This window comes from Porites lutea, chromosome 3, assembly GCF_958299795.1.
Source record: "Porites lutea chromosome 3, jaPorLute2.1, whole genome shotgun sequence".
NCBI lineage: Eukaryota > Metazoa > Cnidaria > Anthozoa > Scleractinia > Poritidae > Porites > Porites lutea.
In genome coordinates, this window is record NC_133203.1 from 41,030,594 (window position 1) to 41,054,834 (window position 24,241).

General features: G+C 39.2%; 4 protein-coding genes across 6 annotated transcripts in view; 1 reads left to right on the plus strand and 3 right to left on the minus strand.

Moving 5' to 3' along the window:
• LOC140932302 (uncharacterized) overlaps positions 1-24,241 on the minus strand; it is a 118,461-nt gene that overhangs the window by 61,815 nt on the left and 32,405 nt on the right. The window lies entirely within an intron of this gene.
• The window catches only part of LOC140931141 (uncharacterized), a 32,557-nt gene that overhangs the window by 2,625 nt on the left and 5,691 nt on the right, over positions 1-24,241 (minus strand). Inside the window, exons 1-5 of one of the 3 annotated variants that reach the window (XM_073380889.1) lie at positions 3,263-3,345; positions 2,832-2,879; positions 1,621-1,719; positions 1,091-1,189; positions 466-564 (exon numbers count right to left, since the gene is read on the minus strand). In XM_073380889.1, coding sequence (XP_073236990.1) covers positions 466-564; positions 1,091-1,189; positions 1,621-1,719; positions 2,832-2,855 — 321 coding nt within the window. In that variant the 5' untranslated portion in view covers positions 2,856-2,879; positions 3,263-3,345. Of the gene's footprint in view, positions 1-465; positions 565-1,090; positions 1,190-1,592; positions 1,720-2,831; positions 2,880-3,262; positions 3,346-24,241 lie in introns of those variants that run through there. The other 2 variants (XM_073380890.1, XM_073380891.1) reach the window with 2 other exon arrangements.
• Positions 3,230-13,033, minus strand: LOC140929998 (D-inositol 3-phosphate glycosyltransferase-like). Its single transcript, XM_073379665.1, has 6 exons — positions 12,912-13,033; positions 7,818-7,886; positions 5,957-7,214; positions 4,297-4,497; positions 3,707-4,105; positions 3,230-3,351 (listed from the first exon to the last, which is right to left on the minus strand). Exons 2-6 carry the CDS (start codon positions 7,875-7,877, stop codon positions 3,230-3,232), a joined length of 2,040 nt encoding a protein of 679 aa, XP_073235766.1. The 5' UTR covers positions 7,878-7,886; positions 12,912-13,033.
• Positions 11,286-23,612, plus strand: LOC140929999 (uncharacterized). Its single transcript, XM_073379666.1, has 5 exons — positions 11,286-11,424; positions 20,354-20,484; positions 20,952-21,071; positions 21,912-21,983; positions 22,686-23,612. The coding sequence occupies exons 1-5, from the start codon at positions 11,286-11,288 to the stop codon at positions 23,610-23,612; spliced, it is 1,389 nt and encodes a 462-aa protein (XP_073235767.1).

The window sequence follows — 24,241 nt, forward strand, 5'->3', positions numbered from 1 at the left end:
TTATCTACTCCCCTCAGGGCTTGGGGAACTTTGCCAGACTGCTTAAGGTGCAGTTTACAAGTAATGAAGGAATGAGTAATAATGCCCCCATACATGAGTGTGAAAGTGAGATAGACCGCTACACCGGGCTCTTCGTGCCCTACTCTTAACGAAGAGTGTGTGGGTTCTTTAACGTCCCACAGATTTTTATTACATGTGCAAGGGCTTGTGATACGGGGCCCGCGGTTTATCGTCCTTATCCGACAAGACTAGAAAGTCAAACCGTTTGCAGATGTTATTACAAAAGCAGCACTTTCTCCTCAGTTATTTAAAGACCCTGAGTGTTTGGTCCGGCCAGGGTTTGAGCCTACGGCCTCCCGCTCAGCAGACCAGCGCTTATCCCACTGAGGTAACCGGGCGGCGGTGTTGAATCAGCTCGTTTTCATTCACCGAAAGCCAGGCACACCCTTAAAGTTTATATCATACCGGTTGTTGGTAACTTGGCCTTGCATTACTGTTCATGAGTAACTGCACTATGGAGTAGTGATTGTGGCGTTCCGCTTTTTGCAGAGGGGTACGTTGAAACTAGAAAAAGTGGTGCAAATTGTAATTTGTTATCCTGGTTGTATTACTGATTTATAACTTAAAACACGCAACACCTAAAAGGAGCGCCATTATATTAAACAACAAAGGCAATTTAATATTTTAAAAGGAAGGCGAGTTAGGTTTCCTTATGTAAAACCAGATTACCATTAAAAGTATTTCACTCTTGTCAAAATTAATCGCCAATTTCAAATTCAATTGTGTTTTATTTCATTATCTTGTTGTTGTTGTTTTGCACTTTAGGGCTTCAACTCTTTCAGTTTTTTTTTTTTGTATAATTTTCATGCACTAAAAGAGAAGAATATGACTAAAATTAGAGATGCAACACGAGGTTACAAAAACCTAAGCTTTTATAACACGCAAATTTCACATTGTTATGGGTTTAAGAGATCTTAAATTTGAATTAATGAATCCTAAATCTTACTTTCGTACCTTACAGAACCACGGTTAATTAAAAACAAGCCTCTTTATTCAAGGTAAGAAATGTTTAACCATCGACTGAACTCACTCTGTCTTCAGCGTTAACGTTCGCACCCCTTTCTAACAACAGTTTGACAACAGATTCCTGTCCATACCAACAGGCAAGATGAAGAGGTGTCAGAGAAAACTAACGAAAAGATAAACAGAGCAAGTGAAGAAGGTTATAAAAGGGAACTAACAAAATTATTGGACATTGTTGGACTCAGTTTCCCAGTAAGCTTGAGACTATCTTACACCCTTTTTTATTTGAATTCTTGAAATTCTTTCAAAGGTCAACCCAAAGGTAAACGCCTCTCTTACAAATCAATTTTGAAACAGAACTTTACAGCTTATATCCCAAAACGCAACAATTGTTGAAGAATTAAAGATAAGTTTCCTTAAGAAAAAGGCTAGGAACTCGACCCAACTAACTCCAATATCGAGCGAAGAAAAGCTAGGCGTCGGGTTGCGAACAGAAAATCATACAATTACAGGATTATGCTAAAGCAGCTTAGACCAGCTTAGGTCCATATTACCCTTAAATTCTTTACCTGATAACCAAAAACACTAAAATAAAACCTGATCTCTTTGATCCACATCTTCACCATTGTCAAGAAGCATTTTGACCGTCTCGCATTGTCCACTAATTGCAGCCTTGTGCAGAGGGCGTCTTGACGCCTGTTTTTATTTAGAAGGTGAATAAAGATCCATCAGTCTACATATCTTAGGGGATGTTCACATGGTACCGGAATAACTTCATTCCGCAACAAGTTCATGCCATCTACATATATTTCTTTGCATCTGTTCACATGATACCGAGAAGAAATTTTGTTCCCGTACAAGTCATTCCGGAATGAGTTCAGTCCGGTCCTCAATCCGAATGGAACTTTCGTTTGGGTATGATGTAAAGTGAAATCATATAAACTAAGAACACACTTCGTTGCGGATTGAAACTCGCAAATCGTGTAGTCTGGGACGAGTGGTGCATGCGTATCTTATCTAGTGCGACTAAACATGGCGAAATTGAACGCCATAGGCTGAGACTTTCGATTTTAACATGTGAATGTAGTACGATGTTCATTCTGGAACGAACCTTATTCCGGAATAAAAGTTATTCCGGTATCATATACACAGCCCCTTACAATAATTGATTGCATTAATTTATGTTATAGCTGATAACCGCCTCTTCCAGGCCTAAATCATGTCAAGAGAAGAAGCCTAAATTAAATAAAAATAGGTACTGTTTTTTTACGGTTCTCTTTCATTATCTCTATGCCTTGTAATGGCAAAAACGATTAACGTGAAGTGATGGCTTTTCACGCGGGGAAGTTCGACATTTCTGCAAAGCCGAGGTTTATAAATTCGCGCCCGCACAGCACGTGCCTTGAGCGTGGACTCGTATTTCTAGTTCAAGCGTGACCTCGAATTTAGATTTTAAAAAAAACAAAAACAAAACAAAAATGGCCAGTCCTCTAATCCCGACTTTTTCCCAGCCTCATGCAGCCAGCATTCACCATAGTCAATTTCTATCCATTTCGATAACTTAACTATCTGTACCTTTACAACACTGTAAAAAGTCCTCTAGGCGTCCTACTGTACTTTACTGTGTGCAGTAAATTAAATAACAATGTTGCGGCTCATACTAAAAAAATAAACCCGCGCTCTGATTTATGAGCAACTCGTTAATAATACGGAACATCTAAATCTTTTGCGGATTGAAGTTTCACATTTGTTTTCCCTTCAGAGAATGGACAACGAGAGCACACTACACTAAATACCACGGAACTTACTTTTGCGTTCTCGGCTCTCTCCATATGGGTTAGCACCTGTTTCTTGTCCTAGGATGAAAAATAAAATAATTCACCGTTTTTTCTTTACTGGCCTTAATATCTTGGCTAATAACCAGCTGGCACTGACCAAATTTAGAAAATGAACGCAACATACCATCGATACGATGCTATGTTGCCTCAGTATACCTCAATATACAATCACAACCTCGTCTCCAGCGGTGAGACAGCCTAGCTGTTTATTCATGCGTAAAATTAAAAATGAAAATAACAAAATAAATATATAAATGGCGAAAAAGCTCATAGCTATCCGAGGACGAAAAAGCCGGACTTCTGACTAAAACTGAACAGAACAAACGCAAAACTGATACGAAAAAAAAAAGTAAATAAAAAGTTGTTCATTAAAAAACAGTTACTGTAACAAACAATCCCACCTTAAGAACATCTGAGCTTGTGCCGATCCGTAACGAATCATCTTTTTCTTGATCTGATTCAGTTGAGGGTGAAAAGTTAGTGCTGCTTGCTAACACACAATGAGATAAAGCTAGTTATCTCCACACTTTTGTTATTAATGCCTATACTATCATTTTAGTTTGCTTCATGTATTTTCATTAATCTTTCAGTTAATAAGTACAGGCTGTTTCAGAATTGTAATCACAAACTCAGAAGCATCTGCCTTATTCTCACTAAAACACTAGGCCCCCCAAAATAAAACTCTCCACAACGGCCACCAAACCCTGTATCTTTTCACCCTGTGAAGAATGAATAAGTGACGAAGGTACCCCCGTCGATTTCGACTCACTCTAAGCAAATGGTAAAAAATCAATTTATTGTAGATTAATCCGCCACTTAAAATGTCACAAGGCTCTCAAACTTACATGATTTTTCCGTTAGAATCTTCCTGCAAATCTGGTAGTTTTCATCTTCAATAGTTGTCTTTAACCTGACAGTCTCCAAGTTCAACTTCTTCTTTATGTCATGGGTCACAAGGTATCTCTCAGCAATTTCATTAAGGTAACCAGACTGATAGTCACCCCACAAATGTTCAAGGCTCTCTAGGGTGGAGCATCGAAATTTTATTTCCAGAGAACCCACACCCACGGATTCCAAGGCCAAGTTGTACGTCTTGCGTATATGTTCAATCAGAGCAGATACCCCTTCAGGAGTTGCAACTTTGCGATACTTGACATACACTTGTATCTGACGTGATAGAATTTCATGGACTATTTCTTCCTGTTCATTACTCAGGTCCTGGTAACAGTGCCTGATTACGATGTCTGGAAGCAAAAACAACACCACTGAGGAATGTATCAATCCCGTTCGGGTCTAGTAAAACGCTAAAATCCAGAGAAGGGGGGGGGGGGGGGGGGGGTGTCAAACTGCCGAAACACTCTATCATAAAAAGCACCTCTGTGAAATCTACCCCACCCTTCCAATTAGTGGGCAGTAGCAAGAAAAATTTCCACACCTGGGTCACCGGAGCATCCTGAAAGTTTACGCTTACGGCTATTTTGAGACTGAGAGTCTGTATTTCTGGATGTTCTAGTTTGATGCCCTGATGCAGCATCAACTGTCCTTTCAGTGTTACTACCAAGGGAAGTTTGGAAAACACGCTGCTCGTCAGAGAGGGATTCTGTTCTTGGGTTGTTGTTTTCTTCCACAGAGGACCCTGTGAAAACAGAGATTTCGTTATAACAGCAAATTCGTTAAACTTATCATAGGAAATCAGGTTCAGGTTCGATGAAAAAATATCTTTGCGATACACATTTCAATTTAAGGCCTAGCTCAAAACAAGGATAACTTCGTTGTGGAAAATTTTTGAAAAATGTTAAAGCTAATCATCTCTTCTATAATCTTACCGCTTTTAAACGCCTGTCAACTCATCTATTCAGGAACGCTTATCGCTCTCAGTAGAATAATATCATTTTATTGTTTAGCTTCTTGTACTAGTATACACAAATTCATGAACATTTAATATTCATGCTTTTAATGTGCAATATGTGCACCAATTATTATTAAATAATTATCATCATCATCGTTATTATTATTATTACTTATATTATTATTATTATTATTATTATTATATTAGTAGTAGTGGTAGTGGTAGTGGTAGTGGGAGTGGGAGTGGGAGTGGGAGTGGGAGTGGGAGTGGGAGTGGGAGGAGGAGGAGGAGGAGGAGGAGGAGGAGTAGTAGTAGTAGTAGTAGTAGTAGTAGTAGTAGTAGTAGTGGTAGTATAGGTAATAGCATGATTTGTACTCATATTTGGCATAAATACCACGAGTGATATTTCGAAATTATTGTACAAAAATTCACGAGCCGTTAGGCGAGTGAAATTTGAGCCAATTTTGAAATATCACAAGTGGTATTTATCCCAAATATCACGTACAAATCATGCTATTATTAATTTATACTACCACCCGCAAAACGTAGGTATTTCAAATGAAGCTGCAATACCACTGCTCTAAGCCAATCAAATTTCAGAAATTTCTCATGTATTATTATTATTATTATTATTATTATTATTATTATTATTATTATTCTAGATATCGATTACTTTCAGCTCGATGTTGGCACGTAATTCTGACATGTCATGACGATATTTAATCAGACTTGATGGACATTTTAAGTAGTTGTACATGCGTACATTCTCTATGCGGCTGTTGTTCAAGCCTTCACGCTCGAGCATCCGTCGGCGACTCTTCCGAGATAAGATCCACGGACCACGTTACCCGAAACGAAAACCACGAGGAATAATAAGGCCTAGACAAATACAATTTACATGTACTCCCAAAGATTCATTATCACTGTGAAAGACACATTGATTCGCTGTCGATTTTAGGAATATGTATAGTTATACGACCGCCTTTTGAGTGTTCTGGACAGCCTATTTCAACGCGCTTTATATACCTTCCACTTAAAAAATTCAGTGAAAATTATTAACTTCAAAAAAGGGTAGTACCTCAGTTGCTCAAACTACTTTTCAGCGACCTGCAGCGAAGAGCTGGAAAGTCGATTAAGAGAAGTTTAGACCATCGCTGTACAACAATAAGGTATAACGAACTACATCATCTTACTGTTACTACATGTTCCCGTCCTACAATAAACCAGTATTCTAGTGCAATCATACCATAAACCATTTTCCACATCCTCTCCACGAGGGCTTCACATTGTTCATTCCAACTGAACGTCACTCTATAAGAAGTTCTCAATGCTTTAATCTCCTCCAGCCGCATTCGATGCCTGGTACGAACAGCTTCAATTGATTTTGCCCATTCTGCAGGATCATCTGAATATACGATGCATGAATGGCCATGAAGAATGTTCTCTAATGCTTTGGCAAATCCTGACCTACTGCCTACAAGAATGGGTAAACCTGCAGACAAAGCCTCGAGGGCAACAAGACCAAATCCCTCTGATTTTGATGGCATGATGACAAGATCAACTTCGCAGAGCAAATCTTTTATACTATCTCTGTTTTGTATAAATGTTCTAACAATCAGCTGCTCTTTAGCGATGCCACAATGCAGAAGTCTTTCTCTAACTTCTTCTTGCTCTTTCTTTCCTTGAGGGGCACCAACAAAGATCAGTTGATAAGGTTTCTTTTTCAACCGTGGGTCAGTAAATGCTTTAGCAGCAATGTTGTACCCTTTAAGCTCAAAATCTTCCTTATCGCCACGACCAAAAATTAACACTTTAAAATCTGCATTGTTATTGACATCTTGTTCCAATTCCCCAAATTCCCTTTCAAAAAGTCCTGGAGTAAATGAAAGCACCTCCATTTCATTTTTGTAGCGTTGTAAATATGAAGAGTAAAATTCTGTCAGTCGGGGTCCAACAGGCATGACAAGATCAGCACGCTTACAAAGGTCAACTTCGACTTGATGCTTTCTTTCCCCTTTAGAAGTAGGATTAATGTAGTCTTTGAATTTGCCAAGGTCTTCTGGGGCAGTATGTACCACTTGTACCCATTTACAGTTCTTAAATTCCGCACAATTTCGTATTCCTTGTACTTGCCGGCCAAGTTTCTTTCCATGCCCAATGACGACATCGATGCTGAGGTCTTTAGGTGGGAAGTTTAACCAGTCAAGGGGGTCATACCCTGTTTGTTCCTCTGCTTCAACAATGGTAATTCCATAGCTTCCAGCTTCTCTTTTCTCATCATCTTTACAAACTCCCTCGGGAACTAACAATGTCACTTCCACTTTGGGATGTTTTGAAAGGTAAATTGCAAGTTCTCTGTTTAATGTTGACAAACCACCTTCTGAGGAATTCCACTCACTTCCCAGAAGGGTAACTTTTAGTGCTGACCTGGTAGAAAAACCATCACCTTGACCTGGTTCTACTAGTGAAGTGCTTGATGTGGTGATCTGAGGACAGTTATCACCCTGCAAAAGACAGAATAAATTGTTTTGTATATTTTTATCACTAATAATTTATGGCCTGCTAAGAAGTTCCTCAGCACCGTGTTACTAGACCTGTTGAATGGTTCATCCAGTAATGGGGAATCTCAGAATCTCGGGCTTGCTCGGAATCAGGCTGTCTGGTAGTCTCGGATTTTGAAAATACAGCTGTAAAGGTTTTGAAAATTCGTAAAACCATCCCATGTCTAACAAAATCCTGACTAACTACTGTCGAGCATGATGACTGGCCAGATCAAATACCATGATATGCCACGCATATTTAAAACGCAATTGTTAATCACAGGTAAACTGAAACAAGCAAAACGCATATTAGAAAAATAACTTTTAAGTTTAATGTATAAAAGAAGATAGCCTCCTTTTTACCATTTGTATGCCCCCATTATGGCTACTTTGATTCTAAGCTTTTATTCAAACAAGAACAATTAAAGAAATGCTTGTTTTTTGATGCCTACGTTTTCAAGGAGAAAAATATTAAGTAAACATATTTCTTTTCTAAATATTGTGTAACTACTAAATATGTGGTAAAAGAAGGATATCATTGACAGCTTTTTAATAGGATTAACGTACTGTGCCGCTACTTGATTTCTGTTTTTCAAATTCCAATCCTTGATCAGAAGAAGCAGCCATGAGGGATGACTAAAAGCAAAAAACAAACAAACATTAATAAGAAATTGTAACTGAGTATCAACAGAAAAAGGCTCTTATGTAAAAGATTTTCAAGAGAACCTTAGTAAACCCTGTTTTCATGATATTTCAGTGGCTCTTATAAATAAAGCAACATAAACTGCCTAGATTCTGGGCTGCTCCAATAAAGAGTTCTAATGACCTTGGCATTTGTGGCTGGGCTAAGCTTGTACATATGCACAGTACAATAAGCATGCTGTCATGGACAGGAATAGGTAATGGTCATTTGTTCAAAGTGTTACAGGGTTGGAAACAAAAAAAAAACAAGAGGCTTTGAAGATGGATGATATGATAGATGATATATGTACTTTCAAATGTCTTCAGTAAGATTTTAAATACTGGTATGTTCTAGGTCATCCAATAGAAAATTATGTAAAAGAAAGTAACAGCTTTTTAATGTAAATGGTTGATGTTTTGGATGCAATGGTATTCTAATTCAGTACAAGTACAAGATCGACCCGCTAGCGGTTGCTGGTAATGTAAAGAAGGATATTAACACTTCGATAGTGGGTTCTGTTAAAGAAATTGTGCTTTCAGATGGGGCTAATATGCAAAACTATAATCATTAGTATTCTCTTACATAATTTTAAAAAAGTTGTCACTCTGTCGAAATAATCATTATTTACTGCTTTCTGGGTTCTACTCTCAATTAAAAATTGAGAAAAATTTGCCTTAAATTTGTACTTTTTGATGTAGCTGTACATGCTGCTTCCTCGGGATTATATATATGTAGCTAGTAGAGGAGCTCAGATTGAAAATTAGATAAATTAGAGATTTTTTATGGTTACAAAATGACTATGTGTGCCATTTCTACAAAAAAATGCACCTACACGGGGGGAGGGGACGTGAACTATGTCTACTTACAAAACAAGTATGGGAGGAAAGATTTTCAAAGATAACTTCTGCCGAATTAAAAAAAAACAATGATAAAAATTATATAAAAATGTGGAGAACTGTTCTCAGGTCTTATCTTTCAACAGATTTATTATTCTATTAAAGCCATCTCCCTTCCCCTTCGTGATTAGCTCAGCCTGGTGGGCATCCTTGCCAAATTAAGACCACACATACTCATTTTATGGTCAAAATAATAAGCTGCTTGATCTATAGTTAAGTAGCTTGTATATGCAGCACCTGATAATCCCTACCTTTTCCTAGAACTGGGAAAATTAACAAAAGCATCAAAATTAAAGAGATGTGGGTACATTTCAACACACTGAAGTCCATGTTTTAAGCAGGAGTTTAAGCAAAAGTCTAAAAGTATTGCACAATAAAACATTCAACTAAAGACCAGTTACATTATACGGAATGGCTTTGAGAAAAACCCACAATGAAACAAACAAGAATCCCACCTAGGCACCAGAGACAAACCAGTTGGCTATGCACAAGCAAAGCCAAAGAGTTGAACTGGGGACTACATAGGGGTCAAAAACAAATCTGAGCTTGCAGTTAGGCTGGGGCAACCCTTAAGGAGCCACATGCTTCCCACTTATAAGCAGACATTAAAGGATTACTTGTTCCAGATATCAAGTTTACGGCTAATTCAGTTTGCATTGTCAAGGAACACATATTTTTGAAAAATATCCCAAAACAATAATTTTACAAGTTGAATTCAGAAGCTCTCTTAGTGGACACTCTCACAAGTGAATGGCTCGCTTTTTAATAAAAACCTGTCACTTTCACAAAACCTTGCCTCAATTCCCAAATGAACTCTGTATGTTTACATTCCCATGCCTTTAGCGACCCCAGGCAGTTTTTGGATTTATTAGTTAGTTATTAAGCCTTGTTTTAGGCTCCTTTAAGTGGACAGCCGAAATGAAATCTCATTTGCCCCTAAACCTGTATTTCAATAAATCAACTTCAAATCACTGTTCTTCACAATGAATTTATGAGTAAAATAATTTTCAGAGTTTCTTCTTCTTTTTTTTCACAAACACATCTGGTTACACTTCAACAGCCATGAGAGATAGCACAGTGCTTGCATCCTGAGTGTGTCCACTTATGAGAGCTTCCATTGTAGTTGCAAACCTCTGCTCCACAGATTTCACTGATTTTTTCTTTATTTTGGAATTTTGCATAAAGTTTTATTATTGTTTTTTTATTTGGCATATCTTTCTTATCAATAAAAAAACAACACTTTTTCACTGGGCACAATTTCTCGAGAAAAACTGAGCTTCACTTTTTTTTTTTTTAAATATAGATATCACATGTACAGGGTGTCCCAAAAGTTCGCTCCTCTAATTTCAAGCACTATAACTTTTGATCAAAACTTTATTTTTACATGAAATTTCTAGAAGACGTTTATTTCTCTATAAGTACATGTATTCAGAATTTCAGTAACTGGCATGCTCTTTCTGTTTTTTTTTTTGTTGTTTCTGTAGCCGTTGCGGCATGAAGTGGGATACAATGTGTAGACCCACAAATGATTTATTTTGAGCTTTTTTTATCACCTGGTGCGCAGTTCAACTTCCAAAACAATATTTGTTTAGTTTAGGCAGCTGAAAAAAGCGTTCATCCAAAAAAGATTTGCAATCTCAGGGGCCTTCTAAACAGCTTTTCATGACCCTTTTATTTGGCTTGCTTACTATGTGAGACTGAGCTTCCCAGTTAAGTCTCCTATTTTGTATCTAGCCTTCTTTAAAACTATTTTAGCTGCTTTATTCAGGGCTTTTGGTCTTCCCCTTAGTTTCTTGCCTTCAAAACCTTCTTTTCTCCATGATCATTCTACCACCCAACATTCTGATTTTTCCAGTTTTTTAGCAATTTCTACAACAGATAAGCCAGTAAATCGAAGTATACTGCAGGCTTGTGCTTTCACGCAGCTGAACCTTTTTGCATTAAGGGGGTTTATCTTTCGTGATATTCACAAAAAAACAAGGGAGGAGCTCGAGCAATTCGCGCCTTGAAATACAAAAAATATGTGGCTGGAAAATATACTCACGCACATGCACCTTTGGTGCAGAAGTACACAAATCGATTATTCAAGTGAAAAGAATGGGGCGCAACAAGTATGAAAATAGTGAATTGTATTGAAAGACACCACTTTTGTTGAAATGATTTGCTCACCAAGTCCAATTGTACTGAAATACAGACTTATGAAGTAGAGGAACTAAGTTTTGGGACACCCCGTATTATTTATTATACACCAGTCAAATCAAACTAACGGGGCAAGATACAAACCCATCATAGAAATTGATGCAGAAGATAATTAAAACAAAGCTCAAGTTCATCCTCAGATTTTAAAGATTCTTTTGCCCCCCTCCCCTACCTGTTCACCTTCCAATAACAAAAAAGCTATTTTCAAGTTGCCTCTTAAACTTTAGTGTTAACATGTCAATAATTGTACATATAAACATGAATTACCATTTGTGTGCCTCAAGTCTGGAACTGCAGACTGCAGACCACAGACCACAGATTGCAGATTGTAAATTAAAAGACACCAAAAATCTTCTTAATAAAGGTGACACCATCAAAAATATAACATCGTGTGAAAGTGAGAAAGTAGCCAAGTTGGCCTCATTTCCAAGATGCTGTTGGCTATTCTTCACCGATGCGACTCTTTATTCTTCTTTGATTATTGTGAATTGATAATAACAAGTAGCAATGCCCACTAATGCCTGTCTAAATAGTAGTCTTCTGTAAAAAATAAATTTTTAACTCGCGAGCACTTCCTGCTCAGTACAGTTACGTCAACAAAAACAACTAGGATAGATCATGAACATTTACACCTTTTAAATGACGTATTTCATCTTAGCAGTAATTAAGGATATGCTAAATAATCTAAACCGAACAGATCCTACCTGGACTCGACGAATTACTGGAAGTGCATTTTGTATTTCTAAATAGGCAAATCGACAATGGCTTTTTTAACAGGCCAGCCATTGCTCATACTCAAATCCTAGTACACAGGTGGGGCACCCGTAGAATACGGATTCCGGCGCTGTTTCACAGACAGACTTATATAACCAAAGTTTAGTTTCATTTGTGGTGCAGGCTAAATTGCTCGCCTCTTGCTATGGATTCATGAGCGTGTTTGTGACATGGCAGACATTATTCTGCTCTAATTCAATACGTGAAGAACAGCCAACAACTCCTTTAGGAATAAGGTCGCTGTAATTTTCATGAAAAATATAAACTTCGCTTGTAGGCCTTACATGTACTTCTCAGAACAAGGTAATGTTGATGATGATACCACCTTTATTACGATACTTTTGGTTTCATTCAATTTACAGTCTTGCTGCCTCATGCAGTCTGCAGTCCTGCAGTCTGCAGTCGGCAGTCTGCAGTCTGCGGTCTGCAGTCTGCAGTCTGCAGTCTGCAGTCTGCAGTCTGCAGTCTGCAAATGTCATACACCGACCCTCAGCCCATTAAACACAATGTTCATTTGCACTTTGCAAACCAGTTCTACAAAAATTGTACTGCTTACATCAACACTTCACCCCAGAAGAGCAATTATCTATATAGTTAACTTTGGCGGTTCCCGGGTCTCCCCCTAGACCCGATCTGATCAACCCAGGCCTGTGATACTACAATCGAAATGCATAATTATTACAGAAGAAATGTTGCCCTATTTTCTCCATGTCGTGAACAGGAAAGGCGGAAAAACTTATTTTGAAAGGCTTAATAACTATTTTGTTAAACAGACTAAATACAGTGTAAATACAGTTGCTCAAGGTCCCTTCCGACTACCACAGCCCCTGGTTAAATTAAAGGCGGTAAGTCGAAGATTTATTGCATTGGAAGAGAAGCTCTCTGATCTTGTTATTGACGTCAAGACAAAGTGTTGCGTTTGTTTTTTATCAATTGGAAGTCAGCATATAACAACATTTGACTTTAACAGTTATACCGGAACAAGAGCGAATGCTGTTAAATAGACCACATCCAGGCCCGGGCATCCGAGCCGAATCGTTAAGCGGCTTCAGAACCAAAAGTGCAATAGTATCTCCTTCTTCAGGTAATTTTCCTATGAGGAATACTTACATTTCTGCTATCAGTTACTCCACTGCGACTTCCTTTCGGTTTTTATCTCCTTTATCGCCTGAAACCAGTAATCAGCTGGTGGATAGCAACACCCTTGTCTGTCTGGTTTGACGCCATTTTTATTTGAGCCCCAACGGTATAGAACAGTAGCGAAGAATCTGGGAACAAGTTTCTGAATTTCACTGTCACGCAACAAAAAAATAAATTGGAAACCGTCCAGTGGAAGAAGCGAAGAAAATAAAATGTTATAAAAGACTAATATATAAACAATTTGTCCAGGTCTCAGGTCTTTGTGGCCCACAGTTTCTGAGCTATTTGCCGAAACGTTTCACGCACTTTTGTAGAGCTTTGTATGGAGACGCCATATTGGGAAATCAACAAAAATCTGGAGTTCACTATTTCTATAAAAACTCTTTCTTTTCACTCGAGAACTAGCATACGTGCACATAAACACATCTTCTAATACTTGAAATGGTTATGCTGCTAAAAAACTAAGAGGAGAGACTTTTTTTCGCTAACGAGACAGCCTTCCTATTTTGGTGTCACGCACTTTGAAAACTCTGAAGTTCAAATTGCTGTATTTTCGAAATGAAACATGCTACGGAACTGGAAACTTGTACAAAGATTAATGGTTTTGTTTATCTTTAACATAGTGTAAATAAGAATCCGTAAAACCTCGCTATTTTGACTTTACATTTTGATGTTGTCACTGTGAAAAACTATCTATAAAAAAGTAGAGTGGGAACAAATCCGTATAAAGCGGCCTCTCAGAAAAAAAGTCCACGGACACATGTTTTATTGATATAAAGACTAAAGGAAACAAAACGGAAAAAAGGTACAGGTGGGAAAAACGACTGAGTCTGCAGAGGAAACCGCCAAGGTTGCGGTTGCGAAAAATTATTTTGCGTGACTAGCGTGACATTCTAGAGGCCCCAATCAGTTTGTTTGTTTTAGGATCTTGTGTAACAGTTTCTAAAGTGGTATATTTAGTCATCTTTCTATAATTAGACTATTTGAGAAAGTTTTAGAATTTTATTGTGAAAGTATATAAGTAGACGAGTCTAAGCAAAGTTTTAACTGGTTTCACAAGCGAAGAGGGTTTGACGTTCGTTATGTTTAGACAAGTGTGACGGAAACAGGGTCCATTGAGTTGGCGGAGGTCGCGTAAGTTTATCGAGTTAATTTTTCTTGGTGGAAACTAAGTTAATATTTGAAATAAATCGTCTTGTTGCTGTTCCAACAACCCTGCGTTCGGTTTAGTTTGGAAGCTTCCCATCCTCTAAAATTAGGGACTTTAAGGTAGGTCACCACGGTAGCCGGCGACGGTTGGAAAGATGTTACGTCACGCAAAATACGTGTGACATTTTACCGTCGTCCTTCTGGGACGGTATGTTTTCGCAGGATTTCTCGTCGTGAAGACAACAGTGAAACCGGTAAGAGTTCATGCTTACTTATTGTCACTTGTCTTCTAAATACCCGCACATGTCATAATTCTGTACTTCCATCTCGTCAATAATATTTCCATGCAATCTATGTACCTTAAATGATGCCACGCCCTTTATTGAATACTTCCAGTTGTGCAGTAATGGTATTAACTTGCACAAAATGAAATAGAAAATAACCAGACACATTTATCGAGCGCCAATTCTGTTTTAAGGAGAACAGCCCCTAACGATGTCTAAGGTTTCAACCCGGCGATTGTTGCTAAAAGCTTTTGCGTCGACGATGCCCTGCCGTCCTTCTGTGATGAGAAATCAGCGAGTAGTGTAGCATTCGATCTCTCTAAAATGCTAATCCGTGGTGGTTTCAGTCTCACTAAGTTCACATCAAATTACAAGAGTGTTATATCCACGGTACTTTCTGAAAGAAGTTCCACTCCTGAAATGAACCTTGACCCGAAAGAGTTACCCTCGGAGAGAGCCTTTGTGGTGCGGTGGTTTGTAGAAACGGATGAACTAGGGTTCAAAATAAGGCACTTAAACCGTCCTGAGACAAAGCGAGGAATCCTTTCTGCCATTTGTTCCTTGTACGATCTTCGAGGCTTTGCAGGACTCGAAACCATTACTGCTAGGGCTCTAATACAGGACACCTAGAAGACAAAGTTGAATTGGGGTCAGCCTTTGGAAGAGGGCTTCCCCGTCAGTTGAGGGCTTGGGTCAATCAGCTGCCATCCTGGGCTCAGCTTCGCATACCACCTTGCTACTTCCCACGAAAAATAGGTGACTTCAAGTGTAAACTGCAACTACACATTTTCTCCGATGTATCAGAAGTTGGCTACGGCACATCAGCAAACTTATAAGTTAAGTTTGTAACCATTCTAAGGCTTGAAATACAAGCAGCTCTGCCGTCGACACGCATAAGTTGCTAATGGGGGGACGCATAAGATGCTAATGGTAAAAATGGATCTGGCTATTAAACGCACGAAGTACTGGACAGATAAGAAGATAGTGCTCCACTACTTGAAGAATGCAAAATGTCCCTTGGAGACTTATGTTGACAATCGTGTAGAAGAAATAAGAGCGAACTCTCAGCCGGACCGATGGAATCACGTTCCAGGATTCCTAAAGCAAGCTGACGACGTTTTGCGTGACTTGACTCCCTTAGAGTTAAACTTAAATCACCGATGGCTACAAGGGCCTGAGTTTTTATGGCGACTTGAATCTTGAGTCCCATGTTGAGCCTGGTCCGCAAAGTTTAAACTCTTGGTCACTGCGTCTCACAGTAGCAACTGCATATGTTCTTCACAGACTGCTCACTAGTTCATCTGTTTGGAATACGCTTATAGTTCTCATAGCTTGGCTTGTCCGTTTGGTCCAGTTTTTTTGTAGTCTGAAGACCATCCGAAAGGGTCACCTAACTCCAGATGATTATGATACTACTACAGGCATTGTAAGGGTCGTTCAGCATTCGGCCTATTCGCAAGAAATCAAGGATCTCAAATCTAAGGGTAGTGTAAAGCCATCAAGTAAAATGTGCGAGTTTGAATCCTGTACTCGATGGCCCCGGCGTTTTGAGAGTCAAAGGGCGTGTGCTATCACCGCTAGCCGCCATCAACTCTACAAATCAGATCATACTCCAAAGAATCACTAACTTTGCTACGAGAACGATGATTCGCCACACCCATGCATTCATCGGTTACCTTGGGTGTGAAAATATCATCGCGAAAGTACGCGAGAAGGTTTAGATTCCTCAGATCAGGGAGGCAGTTTGCTCTGTTCTAAGTGTAAAGACAACAAATGGTTTTCTTTACACTAGGCTGTTAAGTAAGTCTTAAAAGCTGCCAAGTTTTACTTAACCAAAAATTCGTGTGTAAAGGCCTAAGTAAAATCTCAAATAACTTAACTTTGCATCTCATTAAAGTCGGAAAGTTGAAACGATTCAAGAAAGTTTCAAGCGACTTGAAAACCATCCTTATGACCGACTTAGCTGACTTGCGGTTACTTAAGCTTTGAGAAAGGCGAAAAATGTCAATCAATCTTAATTATATATATTTTGCGCGGGAAAATAGCCTTAAGTTAACCTGGAGTAAAAAAGAATCGGTGGTGTGTGAAGCTTTATTTTACTTGAAGTATTTAGCTCTAGTGTAAAGACCACCATTGTCTGCAAGAAATTTCATCTGCCAAGCAAATGACTCAACAAATGACACCTCTTCCGACAAGTCGCATGATGGCTTTTCAGCCTCCCTCTTCCTTCTCCGGAATGGACCTTTTTGGCCCCTTGTTCATCAAGCTTGGAGGGAGTACACTGAAAAGTTGGTGCTGCCTGTTCACGATCCCGAACACACGTGCAGTTCTTCTCGAGTTAGTCCACTCATTGGACATAGATGATTTCATAATGTGTTTTAGAAGATTCATAAATCGTCGCGGTAAGGTGGTCCAACTGATCATAAGGAGTGACAAGAGGTACCAATTTTGTGGGTGGCGAAAGAGAGCTGAGAGGAAATCTCAAACAGTGGAACCAGTATCAGATTGAGCGCGAACAGCTTCAGCGAGGGTGCAAATGAGGTTTTCTGCCACCTACTGCTTCGATTTATATGGCCGAAATCTATCATGGGGACCCAAACTGTAGACGAGGCTGAGTTTTGCAGATGTTGCTAACTGAATTAAAATGAGTGTTAAATGGCTGTGCTCTTACCGCTAATTTGGATGACCCACACTACTTTTAGCCAATCACCCCTTCTCACTTGAAATCTTTTTAGAGGTGCTCTCGGAATAGATAAAAGGTGTACGAACAAAAAAAAAGAAATGTTCACGCAGTAAAAATCATCAAGACTTCCAGCCACACTATCAGGAGGACTGTAATGCGACAGATTGAAGTCATGAGGGCTCTTAGCCTGCGCGCAGACGAAATTAAACTCTGGTTAACTCCGTCTGCGAAACAGCGCCGAAATCCTTGTTCTGGACTTCCAGCTGTGACCCAGATTTGAGTACGCGCCACGATTGGCTAGTTAAAAAAGGCCTTTGTTTTGTTTGTCGTGATCGCCAATCAGGTTGAAGGGAAATTCGAAACGCACTTCCGGTAATTCGTTGATTCCGTTGGGGGTTCAGAATAAGGATCTCTGCGCTGCTTCGCAGACGGTACTAATCAGAGTTTAGTTATCGTCTGCACGCAGGCTAGAGGGCTCTGGGACCACGCAGCAAATTTGTGGAACCATTGGATGCGTATCAGACTCCTTTTGAAATTGTTATGGTTTTGGAATTGTAAGTGTGCTTAATTGTATTACAGTACAGTGTGTCTTGCCTTGCGTTCCTTTATAAATAAGTTGGAAGTGACTGCGTTGCTCAAATCTGAACAACGCAAATGATAAGAAAAAATCAGGACTTCGAATACAGTTCATCCCGGAGTCGCGTTTACCATTTGTTGATTCCATTTACCGAAAGACGGCCGCGAATGCCTGAAACTGATACCAAAAATGGCTTTGAACAAATAGGACTCACTGGCTTTTTCGGATGTTTCCTCGCCCCCGAAAATTCATGTTCCATTCGAATCCCAACCGGAATTTCCGGAATTTGTTCAGTGGTAACAGCCCCTTGTGAAGCTTTAGGAAAGTAGTTTCCTTCCGTTCAGTTCAGTTTCGGGCATTCTCGATCATTGGAGAACCCATAGAGTGACGTCTACGACAAACGTGAGATTCAGATTGACAATTGCTCGAATTAGGAAATGAGGAGACAAAAACTGGCCAAAATATTCCTTATGAATAAAACAACAATTTTGTGTAGGTACAATGACCAGCAAACCAAAAGTAAAAGAAAAAGTAGGTCAAATGGCACAAATTGAGGATTACCGTTTGCCTCAAACGTGATTCCACAGCCAGTGGAGGAGATTGGTCATGAAAGGTAGAGAACATTAAAGATAATATATAGATTTAGCCAGGGCAAAAGCGAAGTTCTCGATAATAGTTATACTTTGCTCAAAAAAAAAAATATAAAACCGGGTAATGCTAAGCGGCGAAGGCAACGAGCACGGTAAAAAAAAAAACAACAACAACAATAGGTCTAATTAGCAAAAAAGCACGTGCAGCACACTTTTTTGTACATTTCTTTGCCTTTGTTTTGCACGACAACAACGAGAAACTTCCAGAAACTTCCTGGTTACTCGTTTCATGGAGAAAATGTCGTACGTGTTCTTCACTTTTTTTTTCACTGTCGCTCATTTTCACCCTGGTGGCCGCTAGCATTTCTCATTTTCTCACCGCTGCTACAAAATTTCACGTTGTTCCTCCAACAAAAAATGTCTCCCTTGTTTTTTTGTCTCTCACTCTAGCTCTTTTTCTCGATAAGCTTCGCTGGCCTTTCGCCTTACTTTCTCTTTTTCTCTGTCTTTCTCTTTCTCTATTTTCCAAATTTGTGGGCATGACAATTAATCTAAACGCACGGATACAGAAAAATTTTCCGCTTTCCGTTTTCGTCTTTTTTGACTCTTTAGATGTCTCTGCTTCACAAGACGCAGGTAGCCAAACGCTTTCCCGCCAAAATAACCTGACATTTGGCATCGGCTTACGTGACATGGGTGTACGGACGGTCGGCGTTCGTACGCTACGTCATAACCAAATTTTCTTGCTTTCATAGGTTACTAATTTATCTTAGTAATGGGGCTCCGCCACATGTGCTTCGCTAAGAACAACTCTGCTGAAGGTTATGTTAGAGGCTCTCTGACAGTTCTCTGACAGTGCACAATCTTTTGTATTTTGCTCACAAATTGTGACGGAGAGAGTTTTAGATTCGTGTTTATCGCGAACCTCTAACCGCGGGAGGTCACGCGACAAGTCTTTCGCGTCACGTTTGAGGTTTAACTCTGGACTTAAGTTTCATGGAAAATTCCATTGTATCAAAACTATAAACGTTAGAAAGAAAAATATAGTTCAAATGAGGCCTTTGACTGCTGAAATTAAAAATAATAATTAAATTCCGAGCAACAGCGTCATCAGGGATAAGAAAAATATTTCGCGTAGTAATATACATAAGAAAAAATTGGTGTAAAGTAAAATGTGTGAAAAGCGCAAGAATGGGGCGGAATGTATCAGAGGTATAAAAATATAAGCTTGAATAAAATACAAACATCTAATGAGCGAGTCTCACAGGACAAAGATTCTCTTGAAAGGCATAATGATAGTCTTCAAAACAAAAGGTCCGCAAGTTCGTTGTATTCCCCACGGGAGTTTTGGGCTGTCTCAATGTAAATCGAGCAGCAAAAAACATGTTGGTTGACAAAATCTAAAGACATGAATAAATTCTAAAAAAAGGTCCTCAAATACGTTGCATTCCTCATGGGAGGTGAGGACTGGCTCAGTGTAAATGGACCTGCGAAGAACACGCTGGTTCTGATATAAGTTTTAAGAATATGACCCTATGCCTTGATCAACTACCCCTTAAAATCCAATTTACAAAGGAAAAGAGAACACAGAAAACCCTGGTTCTGAGTAGAGAAGCGAACACGATACCTCATTGTAAATGGAGCTGCAAAGAAAAAGCTGGTTCTGACAAAAATTTGAGCGTAAAACCCTATTCCTTGATCAGCTGCTGCTTTTAACGCAATTTATAAAGCATACCATAGCACTAATTGCCCTTTCAAACGAGAAATCGTATTAAAGCTTGCTCACCTGTTAGGGCCTCTTGAACAGACAACAAACAGCTGCACACTGAATCACCCAATTTTGGACCACGCGTTGAAAATACAAGACCATGACGTCACTCTCCAAATATGGAGTCTTACTTACACCCAAATATGGTCAAAAATGCAAATTTTAGAGGGTTACGCAGAACTTGAGAGGTTTTGCCTACATCGTGCGGGATTATAAATCTGCCGCCGAGGCAACCTCGCTTCTTAGCTCGGTAATAAATGATAGGATCGCCATTGAAAGTTGCGTACCACCAAAGTCTGACGGGCATGATGATAACCATGTTAACTCTAAATCTCTCTGTTGTTTCCGTACACTGTCCCAGGTGGTGAATTATTTGAACGAATTGTTGCTGAAGAATACTTGATGGAAGACGATGCCGTGGATTACGTCAGACAAATCCTTGAGGCTTTACGATTCATGCACGAAAGGAATGTAGTTCATTTGAATCTTAAGGTGGGTGGAACACGTTTTCTTTTTAGTATTTCCCACTGAGCAACTGTGGTGCCCTTTTCGCTGACCATGAACCTATTCTCGCCCTTTTCCTGCTGTATCTCGAATCTTAGGCCCCATCGATACGTATCCGGACATTTTGGAAACGGTGATTTTTTTCCTCGTTTCAGCCTAAACGGCGTTTTTGGGCAGCCAAAATGCAGGTTTTCAAATACGGTGCCGAGTGGAATACACGTGGACACCATAGCCCTTTCGGGGTAGCACCAGAAACTCACTTCTAGGGTCTCTCAACGTGATGAGCTGATGAGCACTAAAGTCAAACCACTGCTGAAAAACGAGAGGTTAAACACGTATCTTTGCTTTTCCATGAAAAGGAAGCACGCCATGTCACCAATTCGGCATCTACCAAGCCATTATTATTTTTGTCGTAAAAGTGGAAAATTGAATTCACTGTCTTGTTCCTCTGTCAGCCAGAAAACATTTTATGCGTGAGTATGGATTCCAGCGTCATGAAGCTTGTGGGATTTGGACTCGCCAGGAATCTTACTACAGAGGACAACATTAAATTCTCTTTTGGCATCCTAGATTTTGTAGGTAAGAAGGCATTCATAGATTATACCTCACCGCTAACTATTTAAACGTTGTTAATAACTAAATAAAATTAAATTGCACTAATAGACTATGGTCTGTATACTTCCTTTTGTGCACTGTGAATGTACTTTCTAGATTATCAGTTGCATCACCCATTGTTAGGTAATAGTTAAGGGTAACCAAAAGCGCTAACCGATTATGCTACAAACAACCAAGGAAAAATAGTTTGAAAGTTGTCATAGTGTTCAAATGCCAGATTATCCACGAGCGCTCCATCGAAACAATGAAGACTAGTACTGTGATAGCATTTTAACTAAAATCCCTTTTTCTATCAACAATACTTCCCTAAAGGTAAACTCAAAGGAAAATAATTCGTTTGCAATCTGCTCCAGTTTTTTGTTAATTGCATGCAATAAACCATTCGTAGTTTTCTGTAAGTTTCTCAACTTTGTGATTGTAAATTTCTCTTATCATCTTGTTTCACCAAATCCTCCTTACATGTAGTTAGTCAGGAGTTACCTAGTCGGATTCCCCTAAGCTTTGGAGAATCAGAATGCGGCATGAGTGAAGTAGATTTCGGAAATATTGAAGTATTATCCACTGTTTCCTTTTCAGCAAGCGGTTAACTATAACAAAATTGTCAAATCTGAGTGCTCTAAGCATCCCTGGATTAATGTGTGTAAAAATCTATTACACCCCTCTTCAGTGGATCCCTATTTTTATGTGTTCATTTATTTATTTAATATCACGTTTTTTTACTGACTGGTCGAGAACGATAGGTTTAGTTTTTCATGCTTCAGCTCACATTCCAGGATTTCTTTCTTTCTCTTTTCTACCAGGAAAACCATGAAACAGGAACGATAATCAACACACAAAAGCATAAGGCGTTCATGGCGAAGAGAAGGTGGAAGGTAAGTAGACATTGCAGTCAATTGATCCTGTAGCCTGCGAATACAGCCGTCTCTCACCAGGAACGTTTCCCGGGAGGAACGTCTGCGCCTTCACGACAAAAATTCTATGGTGATAATGTGAAGCAATGTTTACATAAGTTTCACATCTGGTATTTATGGGGTTCCAAACTAGACTATAAGTTTCTCCTAATCTATTTTCGCAAAGTTTTAAGTTCTGCGATCGAGCGGTAGCAAAGCTCAAATGCGTCTTCTTGAGAAGAATAAAATCCGCGAATAATTACTGTTTTGTACTGGATTCATTGCGTTTACATTTAACCTTTATGACCTTTTGTCTGTCGTTAGTGAACAAATGAAAGAATTCAATTTCTATAGCGACCAATCAGAGCTCGTGACAAGATTTTGAACAGATTTTACGCTATCAGTATGGATTTTTGTCCTTGAAGCGTAGACGGTCCTTCTCTCGAAAGAGCGAAAGTGGCAAACTGTGAGGAGAGATTGGTGTATTTGCATGATATTGATCGTCCTTTTCATGAACTCTGCGGGGTTCATAATCGAAGTCAAGGTAAAATACAGGGTAACTTTAGTTATGGCATTACTACTCCATGAGTAAACCTGATTAGTCAGTAACTGGGGATATTTTGATCATTATCGTGAGGTCTGTACTGTACACTCTTATCGCTCTATGTTAACCTTCATTTTCAGAAATCTGTTAATGCTCTTTTGGCTGTTCGTCGCATGTCCCTGTCGCCTCTTTCTGCCTCAAAGAGAAGATCTTCAATGGATCCCTCTATATTAAAAACAACTTCAGAAAGCGAGGAAGATCAAACTGTAGACAGAAAGGTGTCAGCTCCGCTAGATCCCTCGACATTACATATCACGGAGCGTCGTCGTGGAGATACCCACAATTCTTGTTTTGATCTCAACATAGCAACTATACAAGCTTTACAAGCAAAGGCGGATAAGGAGATGGGAAAAGACCTGTTCCAAGGGAACGAAAATGAACACGAACATGAAAGTGATTATGAGAGTGAACATTCTAATGAAAGCTCGGATAGAGATGATAACTGTGCAGATAATGCCGATGAAAATGATAGTTCCACATCCGAGTGCAATTCAACAAAACAAATGTTTTCAAATAACCAGAGACCGAGGGCAAACACGGTTTGCGGAGCCAGTCCATCTTCTGAGTCTTCTTCTCAGCGTGCGGTGAGAAAAACATCGCAGATATTAATCAACGTTGGAAATACTTCAACAAATGATTTCAAACCAGTATCGTTTACATTAAACACGGATGAACTGCAGCATAACATGCGACAAAGTCGTCAGACTACGTCTGCAAGAAATGAGGCTAAATTGAATTCAAATTACAATGACGAATTTTCCAGTGAGATGTCACTGAAACAAGGACATAATCACATTACTGAGCAGCAGAGATTAACTCCACGGATGGATAAATCAATCTTAGAAAATGGTCACACCGAGGAGAATAAGCTTCCCAAAATTTGCGTGAATGACGAACTCATTTCCACAAGTCCTTCTCCTGTTTCTGTAAAATTAAACAACATTGAGAAACTTGACAGTGAGGGGTTGATAGGGCAAACAACTTCACCACAGACTTCATCAACTTAAAATATTGCTGATGTCAATACAATAACTGAGAGTAGCCAGTCCATCACCGTAAAACTGGAGAACTGTGTACAATTCACACATAGTAACGTGACATATAGCGTGCGTCGGTCTTCCACTGGTTCAGCACCGTGTTGACTTTGCGAATAATAATTTGCGAACTAATTATAATTATAGAGATCGAAAGGAGAAGTGTCACGCCACGTTGCCATAGTAGCAAAAAATTTGCAACTCGACATTTTTTTGACAGAGACGGCCGTTTGTAGTGTCAAACAATGGCAGAAAAGTATGGGCTACCGTTTTGTTCCTGACTGCAATCATATACAGGAAAGTCGTAAATGTCAAGTTTTTCTTTTTCCTGCGATATTTGCAGGATCAAGGTTTGTTGAGATCCAGAAATTCTGCTACCATGGCAACGCCACGTAACGACTTCTCCTCTCTATTATCAAGACATTGCCATCTATCTTTTTTAAAAAATAAAACTTTTAAAATACCAGAATACATTTGTGCAGATCGATTGTTATCCGCTCAACACCCCTCCTACGAAAGGAACTCAATTGGATTCAAATTATAACTAGCAGTAATCGGGGACCATTAAGGGCGTTTAAATGCGTACGTTTACCTTTGGAATT